The 19211-nt window shown below is 39.5% G+C and overlaps 2 protein-coding genes across 10 annotated transcripts in view; both read left to right on the plus strand.

Annotated features, from left to right (window-relative positions):
* The first annotated feature begins 4949 nt into the window (after positions 1–4949).
* On the plus strand, positions 4950–13072 carry LOC127955950 (E3 ubiquitin/ISG15 ligase TRIM25-like). 2 transcript variants are annotated; one of them, XM_052553643.1, is made up of 6 exons: positions 4950–6008; positions 7945–8040; positions 8156–8389; positions 9828–9987; positions 10383–10430; positions 10635–13072. In XM_052553643.1, the coding sequence occupies exons 1-6, from the start codon at positions 5394–5396 to the stop codon at positions 11159–11161; spliced, it is 1680 nt and encodes a 559-aa protein (XP_052409603.1). In that variant the 5' UTR covers positions 4950–5393; the 3' UTR covers positions 11162–13072. The 2 variants fall into 2 exon arrangements, with proteins under 2 accessions (XP_052409603.1, XP_052409604.1); XM_052553644.1 differs by lacking the exon at positions 8156–8389 and having other exon boundaries at positions 4951–6008.
* Positions 13073–13761: 689 nt separating this feature from the next.
* LOC127955970 (rab-3A-interacting protein-like) overlaps positions 13762–19211 on the plus strand; it is a 29605-nt gene continuing 24155 nt past the window's right edge. For 3 of the 8 annotated variants that reach the window (XM_052553685.1, XM_052553688.1, XM_052553689.1), the window contains exon 1: positions 13764–14012. The gene's annotated coding sequence lies outside the window, so the exon portion shown is untranslated. Of the gene's footprint in view, positions 14013–19211 lie in introns of all 8 variants that reach the window. The other 5 variants (XM_052553687.1, XM_052553691.1, XM_052553684.1 and 2 more) reach the window with 3 other exon arrangements.

A 19211-nucleotide genomic window follows, 5' to 3' on the forward strand; every position in this document is an offset into this window, starting at 1 on the left:
CTCGTGTCTCTTTGTCAGATTGTTACTTTTGAATGAAGCTGTTGCCTTTGGCGTCTGCACTAGAAATTGGTTTTGTCCTGTCCTGTCCTGTATAGTCGGGGTTAGGTTAGTTTACTGCTATCACTGCCCGTACGTCTCTGTGCTCACCCCTTGCACCCCACAGAACCTTACATGCTGTCCAATGCCGCGGCCTCCCCACTCTGCGAGCCCGATCCCCGGTTCTCCCCTGAGCCCGGTCAAGCCTCTGCCTCGCCAGCCTGCTGGTCGTTCCAGCCACAGAGGTTACCTGTGTTTTTTATACCCAGCCTTCGGGTCTCACTTGGTTCTCATCTTTTGTACTCCTTGGTTGGATTTACCTGTGGCTTTCATTTGTTTAATTAAAGACTGTCATTTTGCCCTCGCATTTGAGTCCTCTCTCTTCAATACCCATCACACACAGAAGTAGAACCCTGGGTGCTACCTGGATTTGGCTTGTTTTCATGGAATTTACTACTCTCATTATTATGTGTTACTGTTCTATAACTGTGTCATTCAATTTGTATGTCCTCAGTTTAAAAATAATTGCTGACTGAATCTGTGCATTTTCATTCTTAATATGGAGATGCAATGCCATGCACACACAAACGTACATGTTAGAGGGGGCTTCGAGGTGGAACATGAGCTGGGCAAAAGAAACAATTTCTCATTTAAATAACATGAGCCAATGTGTCCTTGGTCAGACTTTGATGCCAGAATTTACCCCTCCAGGAAAACCCACTGGTACGATATCTCACAGGGAAATGCTGAGTATTCCCCTCTCTCTCTCCTCTGTGTGTTTGTTTGTTTGTGTGTGTGTGTATTCTCTCCCCATTAACAATGTGTTAAAATTATTGCAGGGGAGCGCATTGCAGTGGAGTACTTGTTGGCCCACTCCAATAGAGGTGACCAGTTGATTGCACACCACAATGACATGCCTGAAGTCCCCCCAGAGGAGCCCAAAGAGGATAGTGAAATTGACACAACTGTGTGCCATGCAGCTGACCCTTAGGGCTGATGACTCTGACCCTCCAGTAGCTGTCGTGGAGGCCCAGATGACCAGTCAGGTGGATGACACTGAACCCAAATCCCCTGATGAGGAAGTCTGTTGGTCTATTGCATCTGGTGCAGTGCAAAACACCTTTTGTCAACCATGTGTAAAGCTAAAATATATGCATGTACAATGCAAAATAATTACAACCAACACCGTATATATTTATTGGACTGTGGTTGGTTTTCTCAATTTTCACAGTACACAGTGTGATTCCAGAGGTGTCTTGGGCTGGGAGGCAGTTGATGCCCTGGCAGCCTACCTGGTTGGCCTAAACCGAACGATCACTGCCTTGTCATCAAGAGGTGGCCAACATAATCCAGCTGTACATGGCTCTGCATGCCATGGACAAGGTACCATCAAAATATAGCCAGAGGTTTAAGAAGGCGGCTTTGGCAGGACCTTGGAAAACATCCAGGAAGCAGAGTGGCTCTGCTCCAGGACAGCAAGCAGCAGAGAGGTAATTTGACAATTTGGAACTTCACTAGTTTATAGTTTTTAGTTTACAATTCAGATTATGTCATCCTTTTCCATAGATTGTTCATGACTCATGGGCAGGCAGCTCAGGACCCTGAAGTCCACAGGGTCTGTGAATGAGTTGAAAGAGTTTCAGCAAGCATGGAACAGGCCCAAGGACACACATGGAAAAACTCTGCCAATGCCACAATCTATTGTGGTGGTAATCAGCCACTTAAAACAGCTGATGGAGGACAGCAGAGAGGTTTTAGGACAGACTAACCTGGTTCTGGTCCCAATAAACACCACTACTGTCTCCTCGTGGTGAGCCTTCTCTTTGCAATACTTTAATACCATCACAGTAGTATATCAAGATTGTACTTATCAAACCTTCCTGTACATGCTTCTTTTAAAAACTATGCTACAGAAAGACAATGGGCTTTAATTCACTTTAATTGATAACTTCAGAATGTTTCTCTTGCAGGCTACTAAGAAGACAGAAACGTGCAGACAGAGACGTGCTGCTGCAGGGTACTTAATTCGTGTCTCCAAAAGGTGCACACTGCCCACCCCTCCTCCTGGATCTTACTCTGCATTTCCAATATACCCACCAACATTCCCCCCTGGGTCCTACCCACCCTTTTCCAGCTACCCACCAGGTCTACCACTGCCTCAGTCTACCCAGTCCCAGCCCCCTCCCCAATTCCAGCAGCCTGGCAACCTGCCACCACAAACTAGTTCCTCTACTCAACCCAGGCAGCACACATGGAGAAGGAAGAAAGCCGCCCAAGAGGATGAGGAGCGAGTGAACCACCATGGAAATTACTAGCAAAATATATATATATCACTTAAATCTGCAAGCAGTATGGGGTGGCAAGAAATAAGACAACTGGCCACACTCAGCTGAAGGGGTGGTGGTATTGTCCAGTGTCAGGCCTCTCTGTTGCACCGTGGAGGGAAAATGTACAGGGAGGTTTGTTCATTTGTGTATATAGTAATGTATATAGTTAGGTTTTTATATAGTTGCATATGGTTCCATTTTTACTTGTTTTTGCTGTGCTGTGTGTTGTGCTGTGATAATTGTGTTTTTAGTTGCTGTTTCCAGGGTTTAATTTGCAGTGTTTGTAAAAAAGAAACACACAACTCTTGTGGTGTAATAGTAACACATCCATCCTTTGGGTGGAAGATTCCAGGTGCAAGCCCCGGCAAGAGTGTGTGGTGTGTTTGTCAGATTATTATTATTATTTTATTAGAAATTGTATAGTCAAAAATCTATCAAACACTTTACTTTAATCCTTTGTGAGTGTTCATGAAGTTTGATGCATATTTATTTATTTTTCTTTCCTTCTCTTGCTTTCCCCCTTGTATCAGTCCCTTATTCTCATCTTATTTGTATTTTCTGTGTATTGTTGCTGTAGCTGTGCACTGGAAGCTTGTGACACTAAAACAAATTCCTTGTATGTGCAAGCATAATTATCAATGAAGCTCTTTCTGACTTCTGATTATTATGAATGCATGTCATATTTGAGCTTTTGGAATAAACTGTACTTGTGTAAGTATGTTTTGAATGTTTTATTCTTTCAATTTTACAAAAAGGAATATATGGTGTTTTTTTGTGATGAGGTAAAATATGTATAAATGTTGACTTTTCTATAATTTGTAAGTTAAAATATGTGAAAAGGTGAAAAACTGGTCTAATAGAAAAATTTATTTAATTTTTCCAACTAACTGTCCCATTTTTCCTTAATTTTTTCACTTTCCCTTTTATTTTTTCCTAATTCTTCCCTTTCGCCTTCCTATTTTCTAATTTTTTCTTTTCCCCCACCCATGGCATTCCCTTTTGCCCTGTTTTTGACCGAACGGTTAGAGTGTTGGACTTGCAATCCAAGGGTTGTGAGTTTGAGTCTTGGGCTGGCAGGAATTGTAGGTGGGGTAAGTGAATGTACAGCACTCTCTCCACCTTCAATACCACGACCGAACCCCTAACTGCTCCCCGGGCGCCGCAGCATAAATGGCTGCCCACTGCTTCGAGTGTGTGTTCACGGTGTGTGTGTGTTCACTGCTGTGTGTGTGCACTTTGTATGGGTTTAAGGCAGAGCACGAATTCCGAGTATGGGTCACCATACTTGGTTGTATGTGACGTATATATATACAAGGATTAAAAGGTAAATGTTTTCATTTCGGTTAATTCTTGGTTAAAAAAAAAAACTTCAGGTTCCATATGCAGAGGGAAATGAGAATGATATTAGAAATACTTCGTATTTCTAAATCGCACTGGTGCCTCACGCGCACATATTCATTGGAAACAGTGCAGTTGTTCACCGTGCTATTCGGCATGAGCTGTGGCCCACTTTGGCATATTTTGGCCCTTATGACTTTTTTCCACTGATGCTGAAACACGCGTGAACTACAAAGCCTATTTAATAAGAGTTAAGCTTCTAATGGGCAACATCAGTCAATCAATCACCTTTATTTATATAGTGCTTTAAACAAAATACATTCTGTCAAAGCAACTGAACAACATTCATTTGGAAAACAGTGTGTCAATAATGCAAAATGACAGTTAAAGGCAGTTCATCGTTGAATTCAGTGATGTCATCTCTGTTCAGTTTAAATAGTGTCTGTGCATTTATTTGCAATCAAGTCAATGATATCGCTGTAGATGAAGTGACCCCAACTAAGCAAGCCAGAGGCGACAGCGGCAAGGAACCGAAACTCCATCGGTGACAGAATGGAGAAAAAAACCTTGGGAGAAACCAGGCTCAGTTGGGGGGTCAGTTCTCCTCTGACCAGACGAAACCAGTAGTTCAATTCCAGGCTGCAGCAAAGTCAGTGCAGAGGACTCATCTGTTTCCTGTGGTCTTGTCCTGGTGGTCCTCTGAGACAAGGTCTTTACAGGGGATCTGTATCTGGGGCTCTAGTTGTCCTGGTCTCCGCTGTCTTTCAGGGCAGTAGAGGTCCTTTCTAGGTGCTGATCCACCATCATGTCTGGATACGTACTGGATCCGGGCGACTGCAGTGACCCTCTGATCTGGATACAGACTGGATCTGGTGGCTACGGTGACCTCAAAATAAGAGAGAAACAGACAAATATTAGCGTAGATGCCATTCTTCTAATGATGTAGAAAGTACATAGGTTGTTATGGGAAAATAAATAATTTAAATAATTTAACGGATTTGGATATTAAAAGCATATTAGTATGTAATGTGTAAGCCAGGTTAAAGAGATGAGTCTTTAATCTAGATTTAAACTGCAAGAGTGTGTCTGCCTCGCAAGGAATGTTAGGTAGGTTATTCCAGAGTTTAGGCGCCAAATAGGAAAAGGATCTGCCATGTCTTGCATTTGCATAGTGGTATCAATGGACAACTGTCAAGTCAGTCTTCCCCATGATTGTGTAGCCTACAGAACTGGACTGAGAGACCATTTAAAGGATTTTGCAGGTGTTTTGAGTTAATTAGCTGAATAGAGTGTGGCACCAGGTGTCTTCAATATTGAACCTTTTCACAATATTAACATTTTCTGAGATACTGAATTTGGGATTTTCCTTAGTTGTCAGTTATAATCATCAAATTGTGTCTAATGAATGAATATAATATACAAGTTTCACTTTTTGAATGGAATTAGTGAAATCAACTTTTTGTTGATATTCTAATTATAATACCAGCACCTGTATAAGTAGTAATTGGGGTGAAGTAATACTGCAGTCTTACTTCTGTGTAACTCTTATCTTGTGAGGGTATGTCTGAGACTGACATCTTGTGGACTTTTTACAGACTTGCAGGCAAACCAGTTTTACATGTCATAGAAACACAGGACTAGGAAACAGGAAATTAGTTAAATGAAGGAATCATAAGTGTATTGAGCTGTTGTATGTTTGTTTGTTTCACTCTGTATATATTCAGTAACATGGCAGAAGCCAGAATTTCAGTGGATCAAAATGAGTTTATCTGTCCAGTGTGTTTGGAACTCCTGAAAGATCCAGTTGCCATTCCCTGTGGACACAGTTATTGTAAGAGCTGTATTACAGACTGCTGGGATCAGGAGGACCAGATGAGAGTCTACAGCTGTCCTCAGTGCAGACAGACCTTCAGTCCAAGACCTGTTTTAGGTAAAAACACCATCCTAGCTGAAGTGGTGGAGAAACTGAAGAAGACTAAACTTCCTTTTGATTGTTACGCTGGAGCTGAAGATGTGCAGTGTGATGTCTGTACTGGAAGAAAATACAAAGCCGTCAAGTCCTGTCTGGTGTGTCTAAACTCTTATTGTCAAACTCATCTTGAGCAACATGAGAGTTTCTTTAAAGAAAAGAAACACAATTTGACAGATGCCACTGGACGACTGCAGGAGATGATCTGCTGTGAGCATGATAAACAGCTGGACATGTACTGTATCACTGACCAACAATGCATTTGTGTACTATGTACAAAATATGAGCATAAAAACCACAACATTGAATCAGCTGCATCACAGAGGACAGAGAAACAGGTATGAACTTCAAGTTTTCCTTTCTCTTTGGAGTCTTACAAGCTCTTGGTGCATAAAGATCTGTAAAGTTACTAAGACTAAAGTCTCAAATCCAAAGAGCCCCCCGGAACAGCTTGTTCTAACACATCCCCACATCTCTAAGTCAATCATTATGTGGGAAGATTTGCAAAACACTGCCCAAATGTTCATGCAAAGAAAGAAGGTGTACCTTTTATTCTCTCTGGTTCTGTCGATGCCATTTTGTGGAGAGGCTGTGTGTTGGCCTTCCAAAAGAGTCATGTTTATGAGGCGTGACGAAATGTGTAAAAAGACAACATAAGTCATTATAACCAGTAATTATGTTCCCACTGAATGCAACGACTGCCTCGTTTATAATGGGTTTAATAATTGTTTTTGTCCTGTCAAGCCTGGTTCTGACTGGGACACGCCATGACAGTATACATTGAGGGGAGTTACATTTCCCTCAGACGCTTGATACATTGGACCAATCAGAACGCACTGGATAGCTGGCCAATCAGTGCACACCTCGCTTTTCACAATGAGGATCCTTGTAAAAATAGGGATAGTTCCCCTAATATATATATATATATATATATATATATATATATATATATATATATATATCCCCATTCAATGCATTGACTCACCCTAATGTTGTTCCTATCTCATATCAAATTTTTTTTTTTTTTTGGTCACAACTTTTTATGTATTTTTTTTCACATCTAGTTTGAAAATCAATAGAGTCCAAAGATTTTGAGCTCCAAAAAGGACAGGTAACTCCTAATTGTTTAATCCAAGTCTTCTGAAGCAATGGAAAATTTAAGTCACTCTCAAATCAAATCCTTGATCCGCTAAAGTCTAAATCAAATACTGTAGGGGTGTCCAACTTTGCTTGTGGAGACTCATCATCCTGCAGTTTGTATGTTAGGATATGGTTGATGCTGAGAGAGCTATATGATAATCTGCAAAAGAGCACTTAGGCCCAATCCCAATTCTACCCCTTAGCCTGTCCCCTTACCCCTACCCCTCCGTTTCGCGCGTTCACGTTAAAGGGTAGTGGTGTCTCGATTCTTTTTTGGTTGGAGGGGTAGGGGAAGGGCCAGACAGCCCTTCAAATGAAAATTTTTCGGGACCACACTTCAAACGAAGGGGTATGATTTATCTCGGCAACATGGCTGCCTGAGTGAACAAAAAGACACATAAATGTAAGCATTTTGGGCATTAATAAAGATTTTAACAAAAGTAATCATTTTTTTTTTGTTACATTCAATTGTGAGTTCATATTACCGGTCATGTTACTCAAAGAAATGTTAGAAAAAAATTGCTAATATTTGCTAACGTCACCACATTATAGACAGATAGTAGGCTACCACAACATATTTTCATGACTGATCAGGGCGATAACCACCACAGACATTGAGCAGGGCTAGTCCCCCCAATATTTAGAAATCACTAAACCCTTTTCTCAAACACTGAAATATAATGTAGCGATTCAGTATTTAAACTTATTTAATAAAAGTTGTGGGGCAGCGTTGACAAGTTTTTCTCCTGGATGTGTGAGCTACGCGATTTCCAATATGCTTGAGTGTGTGTCAGTAGGCAGCGCATTAATACAGAACAATAATTAAAGGCTCTAATGCACACCAGCACACCAGTATATGTATGTATTGTAGGAGCTAGACGACGTATAATGACATGTGACGGCATAGTAGTGGTGTCCCTATCCTTAGGAGAATATTTTCAAGGGGTATAAAATTGAATTGGGATCGGGCTTTAATGTGGTTTTGTGTGTCATTTGAGAGTGTTTAAATTTTATGTTAATTTATAATCGAATTTCAGAAAAAAAATCATTTTGGCTTAGCATTAATACTTGAATAATATCAGTTGTTTTCATTATAGTATTTTTAACATTTACTGTAATTTATTTGTCCTCCAGAAACAGTTAAAGTACATGCAAAGAACCTTCCATCAAAGAATCCAGCAGAGAAAGAAAGATCTTAAGCAACTGAGAGAGGATGTGGAGTTTTATAAGGTAAGTGTTAAGAAAAAAGAAATTTAAGAGGTCTCGATTTGGACACTCTTCTAGTGGTGGAGCTCTTTCAGTTCCACTGAAGCCTACTGTGTTATTATGATGTGATTACTAACAGCGCTCTGCAAAGACAGCAGTGGAGGACAGTGAGTGGATCTTTACTCAGCTCATACGCTCTATTGAGAAAATTCGCTCTGAGGTCACGCAGCAGATCAGAGATCAGGAAAAGGCTGCAGTGAGTCAAGCTGAAGGACGATTGGAGAAACTGGAGCAGGAGATTGCTGATCTTAAGAGGAGAGACACAGAGCTGGAACAGCTTTCACAGACACAGAATCACATTCATTTCTTGCAGGTAACCAAGATCTAGAAGAACTTCCTGCTATGACAGAAGACCCAAACTGAAACAATTCATGCAAAATGAGCAGCTTACTGGAATAAAACAGTTGGTCTGTAACTCGCTGATGAATTTGAGCTATGGCAAGAAGTGAGGTTGTATATTAGCAATGATTTGGTGTACTGAAACCAGACAAAACCTGACATTGAACATTCTAAAGTTCTTGTAGGGTTTCAGGACAGTGGAGCCCAGTTTCATGAAAATGCTTGTAAGTAATACGACAAATAAAATGAAAACTCATGATACTGATATGCAAAAATGGACTTTGGAACACATGGACATATAGGATATGCATGTGTTTGGCATGCATATAATACACGGTTTTCACGAGCATATGATACAAAATTTGTTAGCGTGCATAGGATACGCAGATTTCACGTACAATCTATCTACCCCAAAGTCAACAAAAGTCCATTTTTGCTTATCAATACCACAAGTTTTTTATTTGGTGTTCTGTTTATACGCACTTTCATGAAATTGGGTTAGACAGTGCCATTAACTAATGAATAGTTATAAATAATGGTAACTATACTATACTTGTTGTCAGTGGTTAAAGTGGGATTTGGCAAGTGGGGGAACCCTCAAATTTTGTGTAGTAAAATTACTCACTGTGGGACAAATTATTGAGTATCGTGGTATAGAAATAATATTTGGGACAAGAGTGTCACTGCGGCACCAAGTATGACAATACTTATTTACTTGATATTTTAATGGTTTTATTTTGACAGACCGCCTTATTCTGTATAATTACTATTCATGTACATTTTTGTCTCTTTCAATAGTGACAAGCTGGAGTTCTAGCCAACTACTTTGCAGTTAACCTTACGTTTGTCACAAGGTTATAATAGTTTTGCATTTTTAAATGAGTTTTTATTTTAATATCGTTTTCAACTTTGTTTTAAATTTCACTTTAGTTTTAGATAGTTTCATTAATGGTTTTGTTAGTTTTAGATTTTGTTTCGTTTTGCAAACACATTTCTGTTGGGTCTCGGGGCTAATCGCCTGCCTTTTGGGGTTGTGAGTGTGTTTGTGTGTGTGTGTTTGGATGGTTTGACAGCTCACCGCGTCTGCCTGGTTGATCTGAGTTTTCCCCGCCCTCCTTGTTTCTCCGTTGTTCAGGCCAACCACTGATGTGCTTGGCCTGTTACATGGACGTTTATGTTATATCATCCATGGACGTTTATGTTATATCATCCAAGCTATTTCCTTTGCATATAGTGTGTAGCGAATGCAAAAATTTGTGGCTCTATAGTCACATAACTAAAATTAGAAGAAAGTGCTGGACTAAGGTGAATTACTAAAATAAGCAAAGTCAACAGGAGTCACCCAAATCTGATAGTAATGCAAGTTATTGGTTAAAGTATGGAGCTGATGGATTGTGATATCTGTTTTCTAGAGTTTCCGGTCTCTCTCAGCACCTCTTGAATCTACAGACATACCCATGATTCCCTTCAGTTCTCTCTTTTCCTTTGATGGCGTGAGAAAATCCATCTGTCAATTGAGGGACAAACTGGAGGATGTCTTCAATGAGGAACTCAAAAAGATCTCTGAAAGAGGTACAGATTTTGAGATTCATCTGAACATATATTAGAAATGTCTTAGTTCACCCCAAAACAAAAATTATGAAATTAATTACTCACTCTAGTCAAACATTTTAGGGGAAAAGAACTGTTAAATAAATTGTTCTTTTTGGCCTATTTTACCAATGTCCTTGCTACATTTCTTAGTCTGGGATCATTACAGTTCCGTTGTTATCTATGGAGGGTCAGAGAGCTCTCAGATTCCATCAAAAATATTTACATTTTTGATCCAAAGATGAACAAAGGTCTTACTGGTTTGGAACGACACAAGGGTGGGTAATTAATGACAGAATTTTTTGGGGTGAACTAACCTTTTAATAGATTTCTCTTGACATGACAGTGACACTGTCCATGTCTTTTGAATGCTATAGTCACATCCACCAACATGATTCCCTGGACCAGGAATGACTTCCTTCAGTGTAAGTCACTAAAAAAACATGCAGAAATCATCTCTGAGTCTATTCATGTACTTCCTTTAGAGTGTGAATGAAAACATGATTGAAGAGTTCAGCTGATAATTTAAAAGATGGTCTGGTGAAATATTAAACAGATGTCATTAACAGTTCAAATATATGAAAAGAGGGAGTAAAAAAACAGATTCTTATGTGTTTTCTCTCCATTAGATTCCCATCAGCTCACTCTGGATACCAAAACAGTAAACAAATTCTTCTGTCTGTCTGAGAAAAATAGAGTGATCACAGTTACTGACACAGAGCAGCCGTATCCCGATCATCCAGACAGATTTGATGTGTGTCAGGTGTTGTGTAGAGGGAGTGTGTGCGGACGCTGTTACTGGGAGACTGAGTGGAGTGGGATGTGTGTGTGTCTATCAGTCTCATATAAGAGCATCAGCAGGAAGGGAGAGGGTACTGAGTGTGTGTTTGGAGGTAATGATCAGTCTTGGAGTTTGTTCTGCTCTCCCTCCAGATGCTTGTTCTGGCACAATAACATAAAGACTGTTCTCCCTGTAGTGTCCAACCACAGAATAGGAGTGTATGTGGATCACAGCGCAGGAACTCTGTCCTTCTACAACATTTCTGACACAATGACCCTCATACACTCAGTCCAGACCACATTCGCTCAGCCGCTCTATCCGGGGTTTTGGGTTTATTATGGATCATCAGTGAAACTGTGTGATATAGCAGAATAGATTCTAGAGACTGTGCCCATAATATTATAAGCTGCATGATAAAACAGTAACAGTGAGATTTTCTCCTCATTACATCGAAACTACAACTTTTACAACAGTGTTTTTGTCACTAAAATTACATTTCAGAATAGCCTAAATGTATGTAATAATTTCTCATACAGACAATCAATGTGTGTGTGAGTGTCATGTTGCGTTTGCATGTTTTATTGTTAATTAATTCTTGTCTATGGCAATTTAATTGCCTGGGATGGTGTTGAAATTAGTTTTGAGGACCATGATGTATCCAAACACTATCTGTGGCATGTAGTTACTAAACCTGTGTCTATACAAGAGTTTCCCTGCCAGGTTCTTGACAGGTTTGTAAAACTACTTGAGGGATAACATGCCATTTAATATTTCTCTGTTATCTAGTTTTTTTCCACTACACTTTTTTTGTTTAAGGGGTCATATTATGCAATTTCATATGCGACTTTGGAGTGTTACAAGCTCTAGGTGCATATAGAAGATCTGTAAAGTTGCAAAGACTAAAGTCGCAAATCAAGCTAAGCCACTTTCCACCACAGGAACTTTACCCAGGAACAAGGGACTTTGGGCTGGTACTCGTTGGCTGCATCCGAAAACTGAAAAATGCTGCCTTTTGGAGGTCGCATTCCAAGGTAGGAAGGCATCAAGGCACGTCCGAAATCAATGTCAGCTTCATTTCCTGTCTCCTGAGATGCCTTCATCTGGCTGTTTTTGAAGGCAGCATAGATGTATCCTTCGCTGCCTTTGATATCCCACAATCCTGTGCATTCCATTCTGTGACAGTTAAGCCAAAAAATAAAGATGGCGTCTCAAAGTTGCGGTCGGTGGTCAGTTTGTGTGTAAATGTATGTTTCTGAACAACGTTTTCCACTTTTTATGTCATTTCTAGCGAAAAATTAATATTGTAGTAATGAAATATCCACTTAGTTATCACCAAAGCTCTCTATATTTTGCTGTAGATCATTAAATCCTTACTCCAAAATCCGTTACATGTGGTGCCTTTGTGCAAAAACGTTGCCTGCAAAGTCATCGCCTGATTAGACAGCAAGGCAGCAAGCCACCTGCCTAAGTTTTCGGATGCAGCCGTTGTGCTTCCACTGCAGGGACCAGGAACCTCGCTTTTCAGACCGATGAGCTTTGTAAAAAACAATGTGTTTCAGAAAGGCGGGGCATAGAGGAGAAACAATAATGTCCATGTAGCAGAGTGAGGTTTGTACCCGGTGTGATTGGCTGGCATGAACCAATCAGTGTTTGTACTTCATTGTGTAGGTCAGTTGGGTAAGTTTCATGAGCCTAATAGTACCTGTGTTGTGAATATAAAAGAGGGGCATGTTTGGCTGCTTGGGATGCATCATCCTTGGTACTGCCCCTTTTAGATATGTGGCTCTTTGAATGAGTGTTAGCAGCTGGGTTATCCTTCAGTCTGTCACGCATACTAGTGCCAGTTTTCAGGTTAGTCCATGAAAATTTGTTTGTATGTTTGTAACTTATTTTTTTATGAATAACTGTTTTTCTGTTCAATATCCGGCAGGTTTAATTTCAGGTTCAGCGGTTTCCAATTAATTTTAATTGAAGCCTAATAAACATCAAGTTAATGACTGCATTCTGCTCTGCTCTGTTTTGTCATAGTTTAAAGAGTTTTGTCTGGAACTCATCTGGGTTTTGTTTTGTGGGCGGTTTTAGGTGGGAGGGGTTGACCATAGTACCCTGTACTGTGTGTCCACATGGAGTGCTGTGTTTAACCTTCTTGTGTGTGTCATGGGTATTGAGTGTGGAGTAAGAATTTGAGGGTCTCTACATGCCACCTTACTGTTTATATTTGTTTTATTGTATTGAACTGGTTTCGTATTTGTTACTGTTGTAGACTTGTGATGTGATTTCTTTTTTTCTTTTTTTATTATTAATTGCATGTTAATAAAGTGATTCTTGTTGATGTCTGTCTATGTTTATTTTATGGCTGTTATGTCCCAGTGTGTTTCGGGGGTCTTGGTCGAATATAGGATTTCTCTTAAACACTTGACCACTTCTCGGCTGCATAACAGTACGTGGAAATGTGTTTTTTGAAACTTAAACCGCATAAAAATGTCATTACACCAAATAATGTTCTTTTTGGCAGCATCATATGACCCTTTTAATCACCGATTTAGATTTTAAATGGTCCTATGCGCGGCGCTGCTGTTCAAATGATAATCCCAAACAAACAGCCACACCGTCGACATTATACTTATTTTAGCATAATTTAAGTAACTTTTGTTTTATGTTTATTATTACCTTAGAGTCTTCATTTTTTTGTCACGGAAGCGATTTAACAGCGCTTGCGTGAGCCGGTCTGATGAGCCTCCGCCTAATCTGACAGGACCAGCCGTACTACGGTGAACGAGAGGATAAACCCGCTCCTGAAATATTAATTAGGTAACGTCGTGGTCAATCATTAGGCCTTTCTGATTGGCTGAAAGGAATGCTTTGGTAGGCGGGCCCTGTACAGCTGACGAATAAACAAAGGTACTATCTTATCAATATTAATTAGATAACGTGCCTGGCACCCGATCTAATTAATATTAATGAGCCAAACCGTCGCAATAGTAGGAATCGTATTTCCAACAGCGCGATCATGAAGTGGGATGGTGGCAGCCGGTGGCTCTGTTGTGTCTTTGTCTTGCCCTGGTTACTGTCGTTAACCGAAAACTAATTTATTACGAGAGAAACATGCGTCGTGAGAGGAGAAGCGCGAGCTGTGTGATCGTGCAAGCGTTGATGTATTAATATTCGTGTATTTCCTTGACGGAGGAGCGGGATACATGACAGACACACAATCCCTTCAGGACATGTGAGTGTAACGTTACATACATTATTAGACAGCCATCTTGCGCTTTTAACAACGATTGTTGCTTTTATTTACTGCATCAAATCCCATATCAAACGTATTATGTCATTATGTTAATGAGGCTTTGATGCATTATTCATAAGGAGTTTATATCTTTGACATGCAGTGCTTTTATTACAATGTCTTGCTATTCAGGGCTGTTGAAGGCATATAATAATATGACAGCTTATTTTTAAGACCTTCATCCACCTCTACAAGCAAACACACACATGCAAAGATAGCAGATGTATTTTTAACACAATATGGTGTTGGTTCTGCATCCAGCACTTCTGGTCCACCTTCTTCTGAAAGCTTAATATAACCTTATGACAGTATGCATGCAGCATACTATAGTGTACTAACAGTATCAGCTATGAGGAGCTGCTGAGGGAATTTGTCCAGCCTCTCATCCTGTCAATGCCCTGTGTAGTAAACCGCATGTGGGGGTTGAATGCCTTCAGGTCAGGCCGATACCTGATCCATGTCCTGGTGACCGTGCACTTGCAATAATCTACTGTAGTGTTGTAAGTGTGTCGTATACCACATCTCCCAAAGAAGACGAAACCAGTATAGCTCAAAGGTGTTAACTGTCCAGTTTAAGAATACACGTGAGAACACAGCAGATCCTAAGTGCTGTTATTGCGGGAGGCTTTCAGATGGATCTGAAGAACCTCAGGCCTGTTCCTGGGAGATGTTCAATGCTGGGCTAATAATGAGGATGTGCATGTGTCAGCATAGAATAAAACACATGTCTTCCATTACAGCACAGCTTCTCCATCCATTAATAATTGTATCAATTTTGTGTCAAGCTGTCTGCCGTGATGCTTAGGTGTTTTGGGTGGTTCTTGTAGCCCAACTAGTTAAGCATGGTGCTCGAAAACACTGTGGTCATGGGTTCAGTTCCTAGAGAACTCAAATGCTGATAGACTAATGCTGCATTGAAAAGTTGCACTAGACCTTGTCTGTCAAATAAATAAATAAAAATAAATAGTGATCAGTATAGTAAGGGTTTGTGATTGTCAACTAACCATTAGCTAACAGGTAACCAGTTTATATACGTTTAAATATTTTATCTTTATAGTGTGCTGAGCTTAAACTGGTAGACTGCTAAATTTGCACTAGTGATGCGCGGGTCGGGTTCTTTTCCAACCCGCGGGTCCCGCTTTTATGAAATTATTTGGCCTGCCTAAATTTCTTGACCCGCTCCGACCCACCCCGCGCATCGGGACACACGGAAGTTACGTTCCTACTTATACCTTCGTATCGTAACCTTATCAAAGAACCTAATAAAATATGAAAATATCTATTCCAGATATTTCATATAGGATATAGGTAATTACACTATGATGGTTCGTTCGTGAACAAATCTTTTAGGTGAACGAATCATTCTCGTTTACATAATTCAATGACCATAGACAGTAAAAGACTCATTTCTCGTTCAATGAAGTTCCTCCCACAGCAGCGCGCAAGTGCTGCGCTATTAGAAGCGCATGCGCAGCTCGTGAACAGCTCTGTGAACTGTTTCATCCTGTCAAAGCTCAAGATGTGATGGACCATGTGATTTGTTGAATGTAGTGAACGAATACGATATTCTAGGTGAAAGAGTTGAATGAACTGATACATCTCGTTCGTGAATGAAATGAATGAGAGTATCTAGGGTCAGGGTCAGTCGCCCATGCATGTAAATCTCGATCAGCAATCAGCAGATACAAAGCGCAGTTATTGGTGCACATACGCTTGTTTTCATATTTGGAATACAGAACGTAACTCCACGTTTAATCCCCGAATAAAACCTTGTGCTTTGATAGTCTGAACAATTTATTTAGACTATTTAATGCGATCATGCACACACTTTAATAAAGCCAAATCAGTTTTTGCCACAAGTAAATTTGTTGGTTGACTTAAGACATAACACATAAGACACTCTTTTTCGCCAACTGCTGGCGTATTTGTGTAATATGAAGAAATGGTCACTGAACGAATCAGTGAATGAATCATTTTGGTGAACGACCTGAAAATCAACGAATCTCTGTAAAGAATCAAAATTTCCACCACTAAATTACATGCAACATAAATGTATTTGTAAAAATTTAGTTTTTAGTGACCCGTCCCGCAATAAAATGCCAATTTCTTAACCCGCCCCAACGCGACAATGACCGACAGTTTGACCAATGTGAATGTAGTGCATCATTTCACAGCATTTCAACTGTCAAATTAAAAGACACCCCCCACAAACACACACACATGCACACTTTGTGCTTTATCTAATGTTTTAAGTGCAAAAACGTTGTCTGTGTGAATGTGCATATTTGAGTTAATGTATTCCTCTTATCAGCAAGACATATCGGCATCATTTTTCATATCAGGCTGATGCCGATATTTACATTTAAAGCCATTATCGGCCGATTCTGATATTGGTCCGATAATATTGTGCATCCGTAGTTTAATTCACATTATTTAAAGAAAACTTTTGTAATTTTTATATTAACATATTTAAAAATGTATTTATTTTTTGCTTTTTTGCTTTGACACAGATGGTCCAGAGGTTTTGGTTTTATCCAAAGAGTCTCGAGTCAGATCCAGGATCGAGAATAATTATACAGTGCTTTCATGAACCCACTGACTAGTCTGTTTTTAATATACTGGCACTTCCCTGGTTGACGGGACATTGCTGCGTGTTACCATGAGGTTGCTAGAGTGTTGGTGGTTGCTAGCATATTCCTGTGTGTTTGCTTGGACATTTAGGGTGATTTACATGCAATTAAGTTGGGTCTGTGCAGTTTCTATGTATTTTTCTTGTCTGCTGTGAAAAGAATCCTGCGGTCTCTGTGATCCATGTTATTTTTTCTTTAACAGACACACAAGCCACATTAACACAGTAACCAACATTGAGCTCCACAACATGTGTTGAGCTGCACACACTCAGACTCACAGAAATGTCCACAGACTACAGCATTAATTTAATCTCAGTATTACAAATACTGTCTGTGTCCATCTTCTGGAGGCATAAACTCATATTGTGCAGTCAGATGTAGGTGAGTGTGTTCATCCGACATTGGTTTCTCAAGATGATCTAAAGCCACCCTGTGACAATACATAAACAGACACTGTTAGATTTATTTGTACATGTACCAGAAGATATGGGGAAAATCAATGGATGGAGGCTACTAACTAACATTTATCTGATAACTTTGTTAGTTCATCATGGGCCAGATTCATGATAATCTTAAGAAAGAAGTTAAGAGATTTTTTTTATGCTAAATTCTTTGAAGTTTGTAAGAAGCTCCTAGGTTCAATTTAATATTTTCTTAAGTTTGATAAATTAGTGGGGCCCAATGATTTCCGCGATGCTAGAAGTCATGGCCCGAATTGTGGAATCCAGTCATAAAAATGGAATTAACTGTATAATGTGGAATTTCATGGAATTTATATTAGTTTTGATGAATAAATAAAAAACAGGTCCGTACATACTAGGGCTGGGAAAATAAATCGATGCATCGCGAATTGAGAAATGATTCAACATCGATTCTGAGATTTTTCGAAATATATATATAGGAAAAGCTATGCTTCCTGTAAACCTGCCTGGTTTGGCAGTAGCTTGCTTGCCCCACACAGTTACCTTGTTTAATTTCTTAATTTAAGTTGTATATATTTTGTTCTATTTGTGTTAAGTTATTTGTAGTGAAGATAAGTCTACTGTTAAGTGCACTGATGTCAGACTCATTTTGAATAATAAAGTTTATTGTTAAATTATTAAATACCCTGCCTCCACTACACAGGCCTATATTTCTCACATCATTATAAGTTATGAGTTATCATTGCAAAAAAATGTGTTTTTGTATAAATTCTGTATTCTATACGGTACAAGTACGATTAACTCGAATGTGTAATTTACATCGATTTGTTTGAATGAAAATCGGTTTAGTTTTTAACATCTGCCGATGCTCCACTTGGGGCTCTCGTATTTCCGAGTGGGCTCAGCCCTCCCCTGAGCGTCTGACAGAGACATGCTGCCAAGTGAGAGAGATGTTACACCCTACGAAATGAAGACGACCGCGGCAGCACAAGCACATCTACCAAAAAGCAACCTGCAGCAGTGTTATCATTTCGCAGCTCGCCAAGCTTTACTTTTGTGGCTCACATGGCAGTAAACAATATGATGATGTGATACTGCAGTCAACACAGATATTTCATAAAAACATAAAAAAAAACAAGCAGGGCTATAACATAACCCATTAATAAAATCACACTAGATGTAACTTTTGATACTTTGCGGTAAAAGTGGCTCTCTGATTGACTTCCCCAATCAGTGTGGCTCCCATGAAGAAAAAACTATAGTGAAGACCTCTGACAGACTTACAAACATTTTACGATATAACATTTAAGATAACAATGTTGTTAGATTTTATGTTATGTAATGTTTTCACTGTTTACAATGGCAGGGCCTGCCATCTTGTCTTTTTGGCTTGTTGTTTCTGATTGCACTTTAACCATCAAAATCATAGAAGGTACAATCAAAACAAAATAAAGTTAAATCTTGTTTTGAACAATTTCTTTGTCATCTGAATATTGATTTTAAGTAGGGGGAAAAATAGATTTAAAATTGTAAAAAAAAAAGTACGAATGGGAAGTGTGTCCAAACTTTTGACTATACTGTATTATAATATAGCCTACACTAAAGAATATAGGCTGATATATCATGTCATCTCTCTATTTTTACTCCCTAATATCTTTATCGGCCCCCAAAAACCCATATCGGTCGAGCTCTAATTTTTACGAATTTTTCCAAAATAATGGAATGGCATTTTTGATTGGTGTGAAGCGTTTTAAATTCGTAAAAAGAATCTTTTCACGTAATGAGTCAATGAATTTGATTAAGGATCAAAGGTACGCACTACGCATGTCCACCTCTGTGTCTTACAAAAGCCTGTGATGAAGGCTGTCATTGTCCGTGGAGCAACGCATGATCCATTCGAGAGGTCGTTAACACTTGTGCTACAGATAACTAGTGATTTTCCACTGGTGAAAGTAAGAGCTTGTGTAGATAAGCTGGACTACTTCCAGCAGCAGCAGGACTCAATATTTGATGAGTGAACAGATCCAACCTATCAGATATCGGTTCAGTTTATTAGTGTTCATGAGTACAACACACTCCCAGAGTTT

Source organism: Carassius gibelio, chromosome B4 (assembly GCF_023724105.1).
Source record: "Carassius gibelio isolate Cgi1373 ecotype wild population from Czech Republic chromosome B4, carGib1.2-hapl.c, whole genome shotgun sequence".
Lineage (NCBI taxonomy): Eukaryota > Metazoa > Chordata > Actinopteri > Cypriniformes > Cyprinidae > Carassius > Carassius gibelio.

Excerpts from the sequence above, each read along its gene's own strand:
- LOC127955950 (XM_052553643.1), top strand. The coding sequence starts at position 5,394 with ATGTTTGTTTGTTTCACTCTGTATATATTCAGTAACATGGCAGAAGCC. Across the intron at positions 9,988-10,382 it reads CAAAAAGATCTCTGAAAGAG|TCACATCCACCAACATGATT; the intron begins GTACAGATTTTG and ends TGAATGCTATAG. Across the intron at positions 10,431-10,634 it reads CAGGAATGACTTCCTTCAGT|ATTCCCATCAGCTCACTCTG; the intron begins GTAAGTCACTAA and ends TCTCTCCATTAG.